The sequence below is a fragment of the Ostrea edulis genome, chromosome 3 (genome assembly GCF_947568905.1).
Source record: "Ostrea edulis chromosome 3, xbOstEdul1.1, whole genome shotgun sequence".
Taxonomy (NCBI): domain Eukaryota; kingdom Metazoa; phylum Mollusca; class Bivalvia; order Ostreida; family Ostreidae; genus Ostrea; species Ostrea edulis.
This window is the reverse complement of record NC_079166.1, coordinates 69,603,433-69,620,862: the sequence shown is the minus strand read 5'-3', so window position 1 is coordinate 69,620,862 and position 17,430 is coordinate 69,603,433. Positions and strand designations below refer to the sequence as shown.

General features: G+C 34.8%; 2 protein-coding genes and 1 non-coding gene across 9 annotated transcripts; all 3 read left to right on the top strand.

Annotated features, from left to right (window-relative positions):
• Positions 1–4,098: 4,098 nt before the first annotated feature.
• On the top strand, positions 4,099–10,825 carry LOC125676111 (DNA polymerase III PolC-type-like). 7 transcript variants are annotated; one of them, XM_056158706.1, is made up of 9 exons: positions 4,099–4,824; positions 5,336–5,516; positions 5,633–5,713; positions 5,837–5,902; positions 6,608–6,807; positions 7,010–7,873; positions 8,120–8,312; positions 8,883–9,017; positions 9,170–10,825. In XM_056158706.1, the coding sequence occupies exons 1-6, from the start codon at positions 4,788–4,790 to the stop codon at positions 7,300–7,302; spliced, it is 858 nt and encodes a 285-aa protein (XP_056014681.1). In that variant the 5' UTR covers positions 4,099–4,787; the 3' UTR covers positions 7,303–7,873; positions 8,120–8,312; positions 8,883–9,017; positions 9,170–10,825. The 7 variants fall into 7 exon arrangements, with proteins under 7 accessions (XP_056014681.1, XP_048769966.2, XP_056014682.1 ...); XM_048914009.2 differs by having other exon boundaries at positions 4,102–4,824; positions 7,010–7,213; XM_056158707.1 differs by lacking the exon at positions 4,099–4,824 and having other exon boundaries at positions 4,831–5,516; positions 7,010–7,213.
• A 4,430-nt stretch (positions 10,826–15,255) lies between these two features.
• LOC125675968 (orexin receptor type 2-like) lies at positions 15,256–16,878 on the top strand. The gene has a single exon (XM_048913828.2). It carries the CDS (start codon positions 15,256–15,258, stop codon positions 16,447–16,449), a length of 1,194 nt encoding a protein of 397 aa, XP_048769785.1. The 3' UTR covers positions 16,450–16,878.
• A 214-nt stretch (positions 16,879–17,092) lies between these two features.
• Trnas-cga (transfer RNA serine (anticodon CGA)) lies at positions 17,093–17,163 on the top strand. The gene has a single exon. It is a non-coding gene; the product is annotated as a tRNA-Ser (tRNA).
• Positions 17,164–17,430: the final 267 nt, after the last annotated feature.

Here is a 17,430-nt window from a genome sequence, read left to right as displayed (position 1 = left end):
TATAATTCTATATGTCCGCCATATTTCTTTGCTAATTCGCCATATTAGTTGGATATTCTATTGTTATATGTATCAGGGTCCGCATGGTATATAAGGGTACGAGTTGTGCTACGCTTCACTTCACATCAGTGTCTTCGATTTACCTGTGCGGGTAGCTTCGACAGGTAACACGTACATCTCCGATACTAATTTATAGGACACCAAGAAGAAATGAAATCACGTTTTGAAACACCATGCAGTGCTCAAAATTACAATAAACATATCGTACAGTAGTAAATCATTCTAAAAGCTTTGGATAAATAAATATAGAATGCCTTTTCTTTACGTGAATGTGGTACGTTTGCAATAAATACGTCAAAACTATACAAAAACACGGAGAAATATTTCATCTATTATCTAGATCTATTGATGAAATGGAATAAACAAAGGGTATAAAATCTATACCATTCACACTTACTTCAAGCAAAATGCAAATACATAAATGCTACTATACGAAAAAAGAAGACAAAGTCATGTATGCTCGCCATGAAAAAGCATCGAATGCGGACGACTATTTGCCTGGGTCTACTCGTAATATCTGTAAAGGACCGAAGATGTACGTGTACACTTGTCGAAAATACTCAAAGTAGTAGTAAAACTCCCTTTATTAGCATAATCCATGAAACAAAACGGTACACTCCATTTGTATTCCAACAGTAAACAACATTGTCCATTGTACAGACTGCGACACACTTAGCCCGTGCCGATCAGCTATCTTCAATCAGGGGAAGTATCAGAGTAGAATATTTACCCTGTATTGTGCATGAATCCTTATACCGTATGATTTGCTTGTCAGAGTATTGCAGATTTATAAATCAGGAAATCTTTTAGGTACATAAATTGTTTGTGCATAGATAATTTGCATATACAACACTGCACGAGTGTATGGAGAGAGAGAGAGAGAGATATTCAAACGATGATCTTTTAATAATCGCGCTCTTATTAAGACAAATGATATCATTAATTCAATACATGTATAACAGAACAGTAACTCAATATTGCTCTCATTAATTGATATTACAGATTTATTTGATTCATTTGAAGCACGGAATAATTAAAAATTAAACATATCTTTAAATAATGTTATTTTCAATTCAATTACTTCATTTTATGCTAATTTGGTGCTTAGTAGATCTTATATATCTATGCCATTTTGCTTTATTACATTCTGCGTCAGATGCAAATTGTAGTAATGCAAAATGTAATACATTGTAATTGAGTTTATCATATGCGTAGTTATCAAGCACATAGAATTTTTTTTTATTTAAACATATTTTATTGAGAAACTCAACAGGATTGGGCAACAGGCATAGCCTATATATGTAGACCCTCTCCCAAATACAAAGGTCAAAGTACTTAGAATCAAGGGGAGGGGCCAATAGTGTATGTCCCCCCACCTTTGATAACAATATCCACTTTTTTGTTATTTTGTTTTTTTGGGGTTTTTTATTTTTATGTTTTCCGCCACACTCAACATTTTTTCAGTTATCTGGTGGCACCCAGTTTTTGTTGGTGGAAGAGAGAAACCAGATACAATGTACCCGGGAAGAGACCACCGACCCTCCGAAAGTAAACTGGGAAACTTTCTCACTTACCGGCGCGAGCGGGTTTCGAACCCGCGCCGACAGATGCAGAAGTGAGAGGCCGTTATTTTGTAATGCAAATAAAAAATATATTGGGTGACAACCCCCTCCCCCCAAAATTGACCCCAGCTTGAAAGTTCTGATATAATAGTAGAAGACACACACCACCACCAATTAAGAAAATGAAGATATTATGAGGCACTCATAGTAGAGGACTCTAACCACCCCATCCCACCTCCAACGATGGAAGAAAATAAAGTGTAGGGGGAAATTATTGAGGCAGTCAAAATAAAAAACTCTTGTAACCCTTCGCCCCCACATTAGGACTTTGAACATCGGATAAAACATCTTGGTTTGTTTGGGTTTTATGTTTTATTTTATTGATGTTTTCGTTCATCTTTTCAATTATTATTTTGAATGGCAAGGAATTTTAAAGAATCCAATTTTCCATTTTTTTTCTTCCTGTTGTACCCCCACCCCATGAAAAATGACGATACATGTCTGGTTATTACATGTATATTTTGCTTTTCAACACTTGCATGCATACTAATTGTATGGTGTAGAATTGCACCGTTTACCAAGTTTTCCTTCATTTACCCAGTGTAAGGAATGATAAACCAAAATCACAAAACAAAATGCATAAAGACATTTCAAACGTAGGAACTTCATTCACGAATACATAAATACATGTATTCAGAAAAATCGCATGCATGCATTGCAGGACTATAGCATATGTGTGTTTTAACGTTTCTGTAACATGCCATAATGATTATTTTCATTTCGGAGATCTGGCGCAATGGATATATTCTGAAAATAGACATACCGCTGTACGTCGAAATTTCAAATTCAAATGTATCCGATAAGATGTTAGTATTCATAAATTAGTAAAATTCGTGTTGAGGTTTTTTTTTTAATATATGATACAGTGTCAATCTACTGTAATGCATTAGTAGGATATGCAAAAGGCAAGAGTATCAACATTTTTTAGTATCGATATCTCTATGATCACGAAAAAACATTATAATGTATATCTGGATTCATATGCCGATTTAGAGATCAATAAAAACAAAGCTGCATAGTTTGGGGGAGGGGGTTCAAATGAGTCTGATGAAATTAAAAGAAGGAACCCCACATTTGCATTCAAACTAGATGTACTTCAAAATGATTTTATTTCTGCTCTGACTGAAAGCATGATTCTAAATTCGGGAACGAATCTTGCATACAAAATAATCAATAGGGGAACACATAAATCCGAGCTCCTTTGGAATTTAATAAAATGCAGATATGCACCTTTCTTTCAACACGAATTGATGTTGTTTCAGGCACGTATACAGGGGGTTGGGGTGGGCAGGGAGGATGGGCTGGTCTGCTCTCCCCACTTTTTTGACAATTTACTTTTTTCCGTTATTCTAACATACAAAGTCAGTATTTTCTACACGCACAGTTAAAACTGATATATTTTTTTTAATTTGTAATGAATTCAATTATAAGCATCAACTCCTGTAAGTTTTAAATATATTGTCAATAACAAATTTTTAAATAGCTGAAAATTTGTAATGCTTGTAAGCTTACCATTATATCAGTGATCAATTTTCTTTCCTTCTGTGAAATGATATATTGTACATCGAAGTAGGACAGTCTCTCTCTCTCTCTTCCAATCAATGAATATGGACATACGGAGACCGTAAATAATTATGTGGTTCCCAAAGAAACAATAAAACTATATTTTCGTTTATACATTTCCTTTTATATGTGTCTTTGTGTAATCAACTGTTTATTATGGATTGCAAATGTAATACCCGCATTTTTAAACAGATGTATATTTTCGATCATTATTCCCTTATTTGTATATCCAAGTTTGTATATGATCACCAATAAATTTTGAATTGAGCACGCAATATATCCAACCAGATGCTCAGTGTATATGATTAGATTCCCGATTTCTATAAACTGCAAAACCTCGACCAGACAAGCATTCAATACAGGAAAAATGTTCGACTCTGACATCTCCCCCGATTGAATACACCCTATTTGGCACGGGTGAAGTGTGTCGCAGTCTGTATAATGGAATGACAACTAGTTGTAAAGTTCTAACGAGATACAAATGGAGTTTATCATTTTGTTTCGTGGATTTATCAGAATAAAGAGAATCTAATATTTTTGGTAAGTGCACATCTCCGATACCTGTTGAATAGACGTCCGTATTTGATACGAGTTTGTTTTGTTTTTTTTGGCGAATATGCCACGTGCATTACATATTATGCATATGGCATGGACCTGTATTTTGCAAGAATTGATATAAATAATATATTTCATGCTCTTTGCTTATTCCATTCTATCAGTATGTAATTGGCAAATGATTTCTCCGCATTTATTTCATAAGAAACTGCAAATACTTGCATGCACTTGCAAGTATGCAAGAAAAGCTTTTTCTTTTTTTTTTGCATCTTTTCTAAATTATCTAAACTTTCGGAATTTTGCATTGGTATACAATAAATATTTTGTAATTTTGAGCAAAGCATAATGTTTTAAAATGTTATTTTATTTGTTTCGCATTCCCTATATATTACTATCGGAGGTGTGCACTGGTCGAGTCCACCTAGAAAAATCACTCAGGTGTGACAATCACATTTGGGGTATATACGGGTAGAGTAAATTAGGCTACCTGAGAGAAATATGGCGGATAAGATGAGAAAGGTGTACGTATTTATTAATTCATGTCAGCTTTAATATAAACAGTTTTTAAAAATGGCGGCCGCCGTGAAACGAAACAAGAAAGGTCGATTTAAAAAAACCGGTACGGTACGGTCAGTAAATGTTAATGAACTTACTCTGGATCATAATTATGTGTCAGGACATTATTGTGAAGGGGAATGTTGTGAGGTGTGTTTTCCCGGGATGAAAACGTTGATAAACAGTAGAAAATTCAGTTCTACGGGGTGGAAGAACGGTCGACGAATCGTTGAGTGGTCGTCAATTATAGACGCACTTTCCAGTTGTCAACATTGTAAATGCGGGCCTCTTTATTTAACTAAACACACAGTTAAGGGCGAGATGAAACTGGGACTAGGTGGATATCTCTATATCTAGTGTACACTCTGTCTCCGGCTGAACAGGATACCGTATGGGAAGACCCACAGAAGTGAGAAACAAAACGACAAGGGGATGCCAAGTTTTTGCATAAATACTAAAGTCGGCGCAGGTATGTTGTCGTTTTTTAAAAATATAATTTATCTATAAACAAATTATATCTTATGAAATACATGTAGCATTACATTGTCATAAAGTTTAGCAAGAATTATTTTATACTATAGAAATTTTGAACAATATTGTCAAAATGTATTTCATAGCAAATCCAAAATGCTTGGTAAATGGGCATTGTATCATAATATAATGGACAATTAGTTTGTAAAAAAAATTACAATACATTTACAGGTATATGAAAAATAAAATAATTACTGTTATCTTTGAATGTGTACATATGTATGTTTATGTGTGTATATATATTTATGTGTGTGTATGTATATATTATACATGTATATATCATATATACAATTCACTGTTATTGTTGATACAGAAGGTGCACAGAGTAATTGCAAGTGTGAATGAGCGAGTGTAGATTACAGTTTGTATGTATAAATGTGTTAAAAATACAAAAGTGAAACATAAAAAAAGAAGAATTAATCACCACACAGTACCATGTTATATTGAAGCAATGATAGACAGTGTTGGTGGACCCCAGCGGATGAACAACCTGCTTACCACCCTTGACCTTCCCTTCATAAACAACAAAAGTTTGAAAACAATGGAAAGAAGAGCGGGCCAGTTCATCGAGAAATATGCAGAAGAAAACATGAAGAAAGAAAGTGCCATGGCCTATGAGAAAGAAATGATGTAATAAAAATTTCATTGCTATTTTTTCTTTAAAAAAAATAATTATGTTCATTCAATTTGATATAAAAATGTTTATAAATATTGATCATGTAAATCTTTAAACTTGGTTGTTTTAGAACTATTTCACAGAAAGAAGAGGATGTCAAGGAGGAGTTTAGCAACTTAGGGGTTGCTGTTATTTCAGATGAATTTCATGGGTAAATTTATTATATATCTATTCTGATGTTTATGATAAGTGTATTTTAGTACATGTAAAATGATTAACACCATGTGTATTAGTATTATGAATATTGTAACATTTTAATTTTAATTCTGCACAGAGATGTGTCTAGACTGGCAGACCAAAGTACATGCACCTCTTTTGATTCTCCAGGTGATGGAAACAGGTAAAGATTATTTTCATTACTACTTTTTTAAAATTGCACATGCATTATATTGACAGCCATTATTATCAATGACAGCTGAAATATGATAGTGAACGAATCGATTGGAAATAACATTGTAAAAGCAATGATAACAGATTATGTCGAGTGAATATTAAATTCCAATCTTACATCTAAACTTCCAACTGCCCCTTTGCTTAACATGCAGACACTACATCATCATTTTTTGTGCACAATTTGCATCATGTCTGGATGTAAACAATATATCACCGAGATAGCTTGAATGTCTTTATACATGTAATGTTACAGAGGTAGGATTTTTATTAGACATAGAATTATACTGAATTATTGTGATAGAACAATTTTCAATTTCTAATATGTCAGGATCATTCGAATTATCTTTTAAATTTTGAATTCAGTGCACAATCCTATGTTCACAGTAATCTCAACAATGACACACAGAGTGTAGAAATGTAAATGCATGTTACAAATGCAGGATTATTCCAGCCTGCTAGAGGTTCATGATGAGATACTTTTGACCTGGTGCCGCGTATATAAGGGACGTTGACTGAGGCTCTAACTTGTTGGAGTAATGCAGGATATATATCACTTTAGGTTGTTTTTTTTTTATCCAGGGTTCTCATTTTTCCATGTTGACATGATGAGGGGTGATTGATTATATAATATTTTTATAACATAATATTTTAGCTCTAAAGGATCCAAACTTGAGCAGGCTACTTATGAAGTGATTCTGGATCCCAATAAAGATGTCGCTTCTTATGATGCCCACAGATCAAAGAAACCGCATCCAGCAGTCAAGAAACTCTCTTTCCCTCCTAAGTCCCGTAAAGGCATGACAGTTTGCATCGACCATGGATGGCAAAAAAGGGGGTTTGACAGTTTAACAGGTATATATTTGACAAAGTTTTGATTTTTTAATTATCAAAAAATAATGAATGTTAGTCTAAGGGTTGGTTGTCTGTGTACCTTGTGAAATGATTATGACATTACTTCAAGCTAATGTCAAGTTATGCAGAATTTCTAAAAACATGTAGCACCACTAATTTAATTAAATCCCAAAGTAATAAATAAATATGGTTTTTCTCCCAGGGCATACATTCATGATGAGCAAAGAAAATAAGGTTTTGAAGGCAGTTGTAACACACCGCACTTGTGGAGTATGCAAATGGTGGAAGAGAAATAGACCAGGAGTAAAAGTTCGGGAACATCGTTGTGTGTGGAATCACAGAGGATCTGCCAGGGCCATGGAGAGTGAAGCAGGCCTGAAAGCCATCAAGGATATGATCCAAGAAGGTACGCCTGTAGATGTAATAGAGGGTGATGGTGATAATACTCTTGTGGCTCGTATACATAAGAGTCTTGGAGTGACTGTTAAGAAATAAATTGACAGGAATCATTGCATAAAAAACATAGTCAAACTTCTCTATGATCTTCGCAATAGGAAGGATGTTAAAATCAGTAATATGGTAATTCAGCATCTCCATAAGTGCATAAAGTATGTATTTAGTAAAAACCAAGGTGATGTAGATGGGATGCGTGAGAACCTACAGGCACTTATACCTCACCAGTTTGGAGATCACAACCATTGTCATGCTCGCTTCTGTGGTTACAAGCGAGTAGGAAACACACAGAAATATGCACACAGAAGTTTGCCATACAAAGCACCACTTAGTGACCCTTTACTACGTGAAAAACTTGATTTACTTTTTGAACCAGTTATTGCTAAGTCTGCCATGTATGTTGACCTTGGCTCCAGTCAAGCATGCGAGTATGCAAATCGTGCAGCGATGCTGAAGGCCCCTAAACATTTACATTATGGGGAGAGTGAAAGCCTAGATTTCCGCATTCATGCAACAGCAGCCAGCATAAATATTGGAAGGAAATATCTCTCAGAGGTCTACTTTAGCATTGAAGTTTTAGTTCCAATGATGTTTCTGTTTTGGGTTTTGAGTTGTAAGTTCATTTCATTTGAGTTTGCTTACTCTTTTCAAATTATTACTAACTTTGTGGTGTTTTTTATTTTAACACATTTTATTATTCAAAAGTAAATTTTATTAATACATGTATATACAATGTAAATACACATGGATTGTCTTTTAAAAATATTTTTAAAGCTGTATTATGAATGTGACATTGTCTGATGACTAATTGGAAAAAAAACTATTATGGAAATCTATATCTTTATTTTAATGATTTCAGGTTTTCAGTAAAAATGGGCTTTCCCCTGGTCACTTCAACATGAAGTTCTCCAACAAAGTGGATGAATACAGAGTGAAACGAAGGGAGAAGATGAAATTGCCAGGGACAAAACGCAGACGTCTTATCCTAAAACAAGAAAGAGCAATGCAAATGAATGCATCCGAGGCATCTGAGGGGTCCACCTATCAATCAGGTTCACTATTCACTATTTTTTCCCTGCAAAATGATTTTCGCTTACCTGAGCGGAAGGCCCAAGTGAGCTTTTCTGATCAAAATTTGTCCATTGTCTGGTGTCGTCGGCATAAACTTTTCACATTTTCATCTTCTCCAGAATCACTGGGCCAATATCAACCAAACTTAGCAAAAATCATCCTTGTGGAAGGGCTTTCAAGCTTGTTCAAATGAAGGGCCATGCCCCCTTCGAAGGGGAGATAATAAAAAATAGGATGCGGTCATTTAAAACCATCTTCTCAAAAACCACTGGGCCAAAGAAGTTTACATCCTGCCACAGTGCAGATTCAAATTTGTAAAAATCATGCCCGCCCCCGCCCCCCGGGGGGTATGTTGGGGCCAAAATAGGCACCAAAGTATTACATGAATACAATGGAAAATATTTAGATATGGGCTCAGGTGAGCGATGTGGCCCATGGGCCTCTTGTTTTTCTGCATTAACCCCCTGGAGTTAATTAGTTTATATCTTAGATAGAAATCAGGACAAATAATCATTACATAATAACTAAATACACAGTATTTGTATTTATAGAGATTGGTTTAGGTACAGAGGCTGACATTGAACAGATTCCGAATCCCATTCCCAAGCCAAATTTTGGTGCTGTCCAAAAGCTGAAGAACATGGAGGCAAAGTACATTATATTTGATCTTGAAACTACAGGCCTTAGTAAGTTCTTTAATAATTTTCCCTTTTTTCAGACAAAATGTGATTGCGGATATTACAGATACTAAAATGATTATCTATATACCCGGTATATGTACTTTTGCTTTCTAAATCATGATCATGAATCAAAATAAATGTGTTTTTCTTTTTAAAAGTCAGACAAGGAGCTATGCCTCATATAACTCAAATTGGCGCAGTGGAGATAGAGTCTGGAAATGTGTTTTCAACTTATGTTCAGCCAAAGATTCCAATAGAGCCCGGAGCAGAAGAAACAACAGGAATAGTCTGTGATGGGACCTCTGTATTTGCACATGGATCCAAAGTTACTGCAGTCCCCATATGTGAAGCAATATTGAACTTCCTCAAGTGGCTAGGTACATTTGGCAAATATGGAATTATACTGGTTGCTCACAATGTCCGTGTGTTCGATTTCCGTGTCCTTTCCCATGCCATTGACTGTATTGGATTACAGGAAGACTTTCTAGAAATAGTGTCTGGTTTTACTGACTCATTGTCTTTGATTCGTTCAAAACATAAGAAACTTGAAAAGTATTCACAGATTTTTTTAGCTAAGCACTTCTGTAATGAGACTTATTCTGCACATGATGCAGTGGAAGATGTGAAAATGCTCTCAAAAATTCTATCAGTTGCTGTTTCACAAAGTGAATTGTCAAAAGCTGCATATGATGCAGAAACCCCTTTTCTTCAAGATAAGTTTAATTCCGCAAAAACATTATATCTGCCATCATTGAATATTCTGGTTGGTAATGGTGTTATGAAAATGAACATGGCAGAGAATGTTGCAGGCTCCGGACTTGGCCTACATCATCTGAAACTAATACATAAGCGTTCTGGTGAAGATGGTCTGCGCAATATTTTTTGTGCCCAAACCTCTCGTGGTAAACCACGAGTTACGAGTGATTGTAAGGTTTTGGATTATGTAGTACCTAAATTATGTCAGTTTTTTTCACAATAGAAATGTTGACATCTATTACTTAGAAGTTACTTTATACAAACTTGTACAGTGCAATGATGTGTCTTAGACTCAGAGCACTTTTATGTTAAGTTTGTGAGTAAAATGTCCGGAGTTTACAAATCGATAAATTCTTCAAAAAGAATGTTTGATTCTTATAATTCCAGTTCATTCACTTTATTAACAATTGCAAAAATTTGAATAGTTTCCCCACACTATGTTATTTGTTTTCAGGTGTGTATGAATACATTGCGTTTTCGGATTTATTGATGTGTAAACTCTTGTTCAGCTTTATTTTTGTCCAATCAAAACAATTGTAATAAATAACATTGGAATTATTTTAAAGTATGTTTTATATGATTAGATTCCTAAATTGTGCCATTTTTTATCTGTTCAAAGCATGCTGCTGACCAAGAATTTTTAGGTCACCCTAGTCACTCTCAGATGAACTAGTGTTGTTGGTCTTTGTTCGTCGCCATGTGTTGTCGGCTAACATTTTTACATTTTTCATTTCCTCTTGAAAACATAGACTAGGCTAATGTTACCAATAGGGCTGTGGAGTGAAAATGTATTATATTTCATAATTTTATTATTATATTGAATCAAATTCTATAAAATCTTTATTTTCAGACAAGTGTGTGGATAAAATAATTGCGTGGCCTATGTATGGGGTATGGTACTCAGGTGATCGTTAAGGCCTGTGGGCCACTTGTTTATTACATGTGCATGTAACCAAATTGTCATAAATACTGTTATTCATTTTGTGCATATATGTACATGTGTATCCTGAACCAGAAAATCATGAAATTAATCATACAATACAATTGAGACATCTCGACTTTTCTTGTTTTTAAAAATGTGTGTGAGGGGTCGTGTGTCTGTAAGGGGGGGGGGGGGGGGGTAAATTTTTCTAATTGAATGCAATAAATGAAGCAACATATATTCATATTATGCCTGAAATATTTTGCCTATCATTCTAGTCCAATATATTTTTCCAAATATTAATTTCAAGCTGACTTTTTGCTCATTTTTAAAGAATAAATGCGTTTTTCCATGTTATTTTCAAATGGCTAGAGTTACCTCCCTTTAGTGTTTTGGCGGGAAAAAATGCTATTTTTAGAAACTTCACACCCATACCTATCTAATGATGATATGAAATATATACCTTACCAGGCATAATTTTTTCGTCAATTGTACATCAGATACCTTAAATGATTTATTGTAAAGAAGAACTTGACACATTTATTATTTATCAGAATTGATAACAAGAGGCCCATGGGCCACATCGCTCACCTGAGTCACCTTGCTCCATATCAGAATACTTTCCATATATATTTGCATGTAAAACCGTAGTCCCTATTATAGCCCCAACCTACCCCTGGAGGCCATGGTTTTTGCAAACTTGAATCTACACTATGTAAGAAAGCTTTCATGTAAATGTGAACTTCTTTGGTCCAATGGTTCTTGAGAAGAAGATTTTTAAAGATTTTCCTATATATTTGTATGTAAAACTTTGACCCCCGGGGGCCAGGGTTTTAACAAACTTGAATCTGCACTATGTAAGAAAGCTTTCAAGTAAATATCAGCCTTTCTGGCTTCGTGATTCTTGGGAAGAAATTTTTTAAAGATTGTCCATATATATTTGTATGTAAAACTTTGATCCCCTGTTGTGGCCCCATCCGACCCCCGTGGGCCAGGATTTTAACAAACTTGAATCTGCATTATGTCAGAAAGCTTTCATGTAAATACCAGCTTTTCTGGCTCAGTGGTTCTTGAGAAGAAGACTTTTAAAGATTTTCCCTATATATCTGTATGTAAAACTTTGATCCCCTATTATGGCCCCATCCGACCCCCGGGGAACATCACTTTAACAAACTTGAATTTGCACTATATCAGGAATCTTTCTTGTAAATATCATCTTTTTTGGCTCATTGGTTCTTGAGAAGAAGATTTTTAAAGATTGCCCCTATATATTTGTATGTAAAACTTTGATCCCCTATTGTGGCCTCATCCGACCCTCGGGGGCCAGGATTATAAGAAACTTGAATCTGCATTATGTCAGAAAGCTTTCTTGTAAATATCAGCTTTTCTGACTCCGTGGTTCTTGGGAAGAATTTTTTTAAAGATTGTCCATATACATTTGTATGTAAAACTTTGATCCCCTATTGTGGCCCTATCCGACCCCCGGGGCCAGGATTTTAACAAACTTGAATCTGCATTATGTCAGAAAGCTTTCATGTAAATATAATCTTTTCTGGCTCAGTGGTTCTTGAGAAGAAGATTTTTAAAGATTTTCTCTATATATTTGTAGGTAAAACTTTGATCCCCTATTGTGGCCCCATCCGACCCCCGGGGGGCATCACTTTAACAAACTTGAATTTGCACTATATCAGGAAGCTTTCGTGTAAATATCATCTTTTCTGGCTCAGTGGTTCTTGAGAAGAAGATTTTTAAAGATTTTCCCTATATATTTGTATGTAAAACTTTGATCCCCTATTCTGGCCCCATCCGACCCCCGGGGGCCAGGATTTTAACGAACTTGAATTTGCACTATGTCAGAAAGCTTTCATGTAAATATCAGCTTTTCTGGCTCAGTGTTTTTTGAGAAGAAGATTTTAAAAGATTTTTCCAATATATTTGTATGTAAAACTTTATCCCCTATTGTGGCCCCATCCAACCCCCCGGGTCCATGATTTTAAGAATCTCGAATCTGTACTACCTAATAAAGCTTATCTATAAATTTCATCTTTTCTGGGGTTGCAATGCTTGTTATGGAGCTACGTTGTTCTAAACATGATCTTTTTGCACTTAAAATTTTCTCAAGTTTTATTCAATTACTCTCGGTTTATCTGTTGATATCAATACAACATAAGCAACACCAATCAATCATTACATAAAATAGACACATAACCATGTCTTCTAACAATACAAATGAAAGGTGAAGATAACGAACAGTGATCAATCTCATAAGCAATACAAAATAGATAGTTGGGAAAACACAAACACTTGGATATACCAGAAAAAAAGTTCAATACAAGTAGTGGAAATGAATCATGTCCTTTTTGCACTTGATATACAGTTTAAAAGGACATATTATGATTAATGTCAATTTCTAAATTTTCACACAATTTTCAAGGTCTTGTCTTAAAATCTAAAATGGAACGAAAAAAGTGGGAGGTTGTGTAACAATTGTTTTAGATCATTGTCAAAAATACTGAATTTTCATACAGAATTTCGAGTAAATTAAACTTTTAAAAGAATCGGTGTACTGTTTGGGAAAATATATACCGACCTTTATCTTTTGAAAGGGAATTTTGAGTGTAAGTAAAATTACCATATATATATATATATATATATATATATATATATATATATATATATATATATATATATATATATATATATAATTCAATAAAAAAGCAGGAAAATATACAGTTCCAAAATATATTTAAATCACTAATATTTAAATATATTTTGGAACTGTATATTTTCTTGCTTTTTTATTGAATTATTTTGACTGTGTGATATCAACTCTTTCTATTTGGATTATATATATATATATGAACATATACACATCTGTCTAATAGTTATCCGAAATCCATGTTGATCCATAAACAAAGACTGTAACCGATCAACGTCAAATGTTCAGCTGGAGTTATCACTCGTTATCTAGTGTTTGAACTCATCCACATTGAGGAAGTGATCACAATGACCATTGACATCAAACGGACCAATGAATTTCTCATTCATTAAGAATGCCTCACCCATATCATGGTTTTATGGCATCTATGACAAGTGTGATTTTTCATAGTAACCTCTCTTTATCAACCTTCCGTCATGAATTCTGTGCACTGTTCATGTCATAGTATACATTAAAATCTTAAACATTTCCCTCTTTGTGATGAATATGTGTTTCTTACTGCACTGCATCACGTCCCAAGAACATCGATTATAGTTTTCAGGTACTGGGTATTCTGTCATTTCTACCGTGACCCCCCCCCCCCCCCCCCCCCCTGGCAAATTTCCTCAAGAAATGTGTCATCGACACGTGTTTAGGGGGGTGTGAAAACATGGATAACCAAACATCTCTTCATTAATATGGAATATTTAGTTTTTTATATGTTGTGTATAAATGATGGTTTAGTACGAACATCGTGCAGATATATTCACTCTGATTTTCATTAAAATTTAGAAACTACAGGAAGTTTTGCATGTCAATCTGAAGTCATTATCAAAAGGATGTGCAACCTCTTCGTAGAATTAGAGTCACCACACCATCCATAAACACTTCATTTAAGGGGGAGGGGGAACTTTCAATATACAAAACAGTTCTGTTATGTGAACATGGGTCAAATTAATCCCCTGTCCGATTGACCAGATACTTTTAGAACTAAATATTTCATTATGAATTTGAAATTTTTCATGGATGTACATGCATGTTATCATTATATATATGTTACACCGAAACTTTATAAATAAACACACACAAACTTTCCAACAAAGTTTATTTTAAAATCCATAAATCTTTACACACAATACCTGACTGAGTATCTTAAAGCAATTATTACAAGCCTAACAAATAAAGATAATATAAACTTATTATTAAATGAACAAAAAATTCCAAAAACGATTTTGCTTGAATAATATTCTTAAAGATTTCACATTGACAAGATATTTCATAAAAGTTAAAATTCGTAAGTGCATGTATATATGTATAAGTATCGTAGTTTAGATTTGCACAAATCATGATTTGCATAATGCCATTAAGTACAAATTATACACAATGTAGTTTGTACAAATCGAAATATAATTTTTATATCGCGTGTTTATCAGCAGATGAACGATACATACATGTATTTACCTTTCAATGATTTCCATTTCATTTCAATAATGAACACGTGTTGTGATTAGGTCATATTCATTCATAGACAGTGACTAACCTGTATTTCATAAGTTGAAGGTTTATGAGATATCAACCTTCATTAACCCTTAAAATGTTAAGAGAAAAACTTGGTGCATGTAAAGTTTTGAAATTACTTGTATCTGATTGTGTAAACACAATAACATCGGCAATGACCATGCATGCACTACAATAATATTGTTCAATTAACACAGCACGGATTCCGTACTTCCTTGCTCAAAATAAATAAAATATGATCCGTATATCAACACTTGATTTACTTAATTAAGTTAAAACTTCGGAGGACTTTTAAAATAACTACTACTAGAACTTTGACTGAAATGACATTTCATATGAAAAAACCAACCATGAATTATACAGCAGACGATCTAAATGCAGACGTCACAACTGCGCTTTTCTTTAACACCGTGCTACTGCTTTTATACCTTTTTCTTGGACTTGCAGGCAACGCAGTGGTTTTGTATATCTATACGTGTCGAATGAGAAGGACAGAGGAAAGATATTTCATTCCAATACTAGCCGTTGCTGATATTTTGGCATGTTTATCTGGTGTTACTCTCGGAGTGGTATCTAATTTTCACAGAGCGCATTATACGCTGGATACGTTTTGTAAGGTGGGGTACTTCCTAACGTGGATGACGACGACGGTGTCTGGAATAATCATTCTCCTAATCGCCCTCAATCGTCACCTAATGATCTGTCGTCCCATCGGTCCTCAGCTGACCGTCGCCAGGAAAAGAAGAGCATTCATAGTGATAGTTATTTTTTCGGTTGTGTCATCAGGACCCATGCTTTACTTCTTGGGAGAAAGAAGCTTTCCTTTTGTGTATAAAGGTCAACTTATTAATGCCACCCTGTGCACTTTGCGCTTTTCTGATGGCTTACTGTATAAGCTACAATTAAGCTATTTCATGATTGAGATTTTTCTAGCTTTACTAAACATGGTTATAACCTGCGGACTATATATACCAGTTGGTGTTAAGATATATAAGAGATTTAAACAATCCAGTCGTAGGGTCAATAATTCAAGACGAGCAAAGCAAGATACCACAGTTCAAAGTGATTTTACAGCGACCTCAAATAACATGGGTAAAATTTATATAGAAGAAAGTGAATTTGAAGAATCAGTCTTTTCGACGACGGTGTCAACAGTGAGAAATTCGTCGAACAGCATCTCACTGTGCAGCAAATGTAAGTCGAATCCAAATAAGGATAATAAGCGGGAAGAACGAGACACATCAATAAACAGGAAGAAAAGGGTGAAACGGAAACAAGTGAGACACAATTTCACAATGATGTTCGCTACTATCATCATCTTCTATATCATGGCCTACCTTCCAACTTTGGTGTTGATGATGCTTCCCGGAAATGACCCTGCACGATTTTGGTTTTCCAGAGATCCGATAACTTTTAACATCCTCGTTTTCCTACAGAGAGCTTTCTTGTTGAATAACATTGTGAATGCTTTCGTTTACAGCTACTTTGATATATCTTTTAGGAAAGAGGTGAAGAAAATTCTTTGTTGTTTTAGATGTTTCTAAGCACAACAATTATTTCGTTACATATCAATCGTGATTGGTAGTTCAGAGCATCTGAACCATTTTAAAATGTTTATGAACATTCGTCAACAAATCAATGTACTATACAACCTTTCATTAGGTCGAATGCTGTTTGAAGTGCTTGGTACCAATTGTTAGGCCATTCTTGACATACTGGTTTTGACTACGGATTACTCTGTTTACCTCATTAAGATGTCAGTCTTAGGTTGGGTATGGCCGGTCAACAGGAAATGTTTCATCTCCCAATATGCACCTGATCTCACTTCCGGTGTGTCCAGGAGTCCTTGTGTGCCCTAATCTTAATTTTGTATTCTCAAAAGTATTTACGAGATTTATTTACTGTTAATTATCTTCAATTGTATTTTATTTGATTAAAACAATTATCTTTTTTTTAAAATGGTGAAATAAAGCATCTGAATACTAAACTGGTATAATATTTCCTTTACGTGATGGATAATGCAATAGAGATTTCTTCACCAGAATATCTCAAATACCAACCATCTTGCCATTGAATGTGATGAATTTTAAATGTTGCGTTGAAAAACTAACCCCCGTATGAAAATTGTATTTTACGACTTTAACAATTTTTATCAATTAAGTTTTAACCACATTATGCTCTTGAACTGCCGCGGTGGTCTAGAGGTAGAACGTTCGCCCCGAATGCGGAAGGCCAGGGTTCGAATCCCGGCCGCGACAGACCTGAGTCGTTAAAACAGGTAGTGAAAGTTCCGTCGCCAAACTCTCGGTATCAAGTGTGAATGTCACGTGTCCTCGGAGATGACGTTAAAATGGATGTTCCGTGTCACAGTAGGCGTGGCACGCTAAAGAACCCTCATTACTCAATGTCCGTAAGCGCTGAGCACAGTCCCTAAATTTGAAGCCCTTCACCGACATTGGTAACGTCTCCATATGAGTGAAAAATTCTCGAGAGGGACGTTAGGCAATATACAACCAATCAATCAA

Coding starts and splice junctions, on each gene's coding strand:
- LOC125675968 (XM_048913828.2), top strand. CDS start 15,256: ATGAATTATACAGCAGACGATCTAAATGCAGACGTCACAACTGCGCTT.
- LOC125676111 (XM_048914016.2), top strand. CDS start 8,159: ATGAAGTTCTCCAACAAAGTGGATGAATACAGAGTGAAACGAAGGGAG. Junction 8,313..8,882: donor GGGGTCCACCTATCAATCAG/GTTCACTATTCA, acceptor TTGTATTTATAG/AGATTGGTTTAGGTACAGAG. Junction 9,018..9,169: donor TCTTGAAACTACAGGCCTTA/GTAAGTTCTTTA, acceptor TCTTTTTAAAAG/TCAGACAAGGAGCTATGCCT.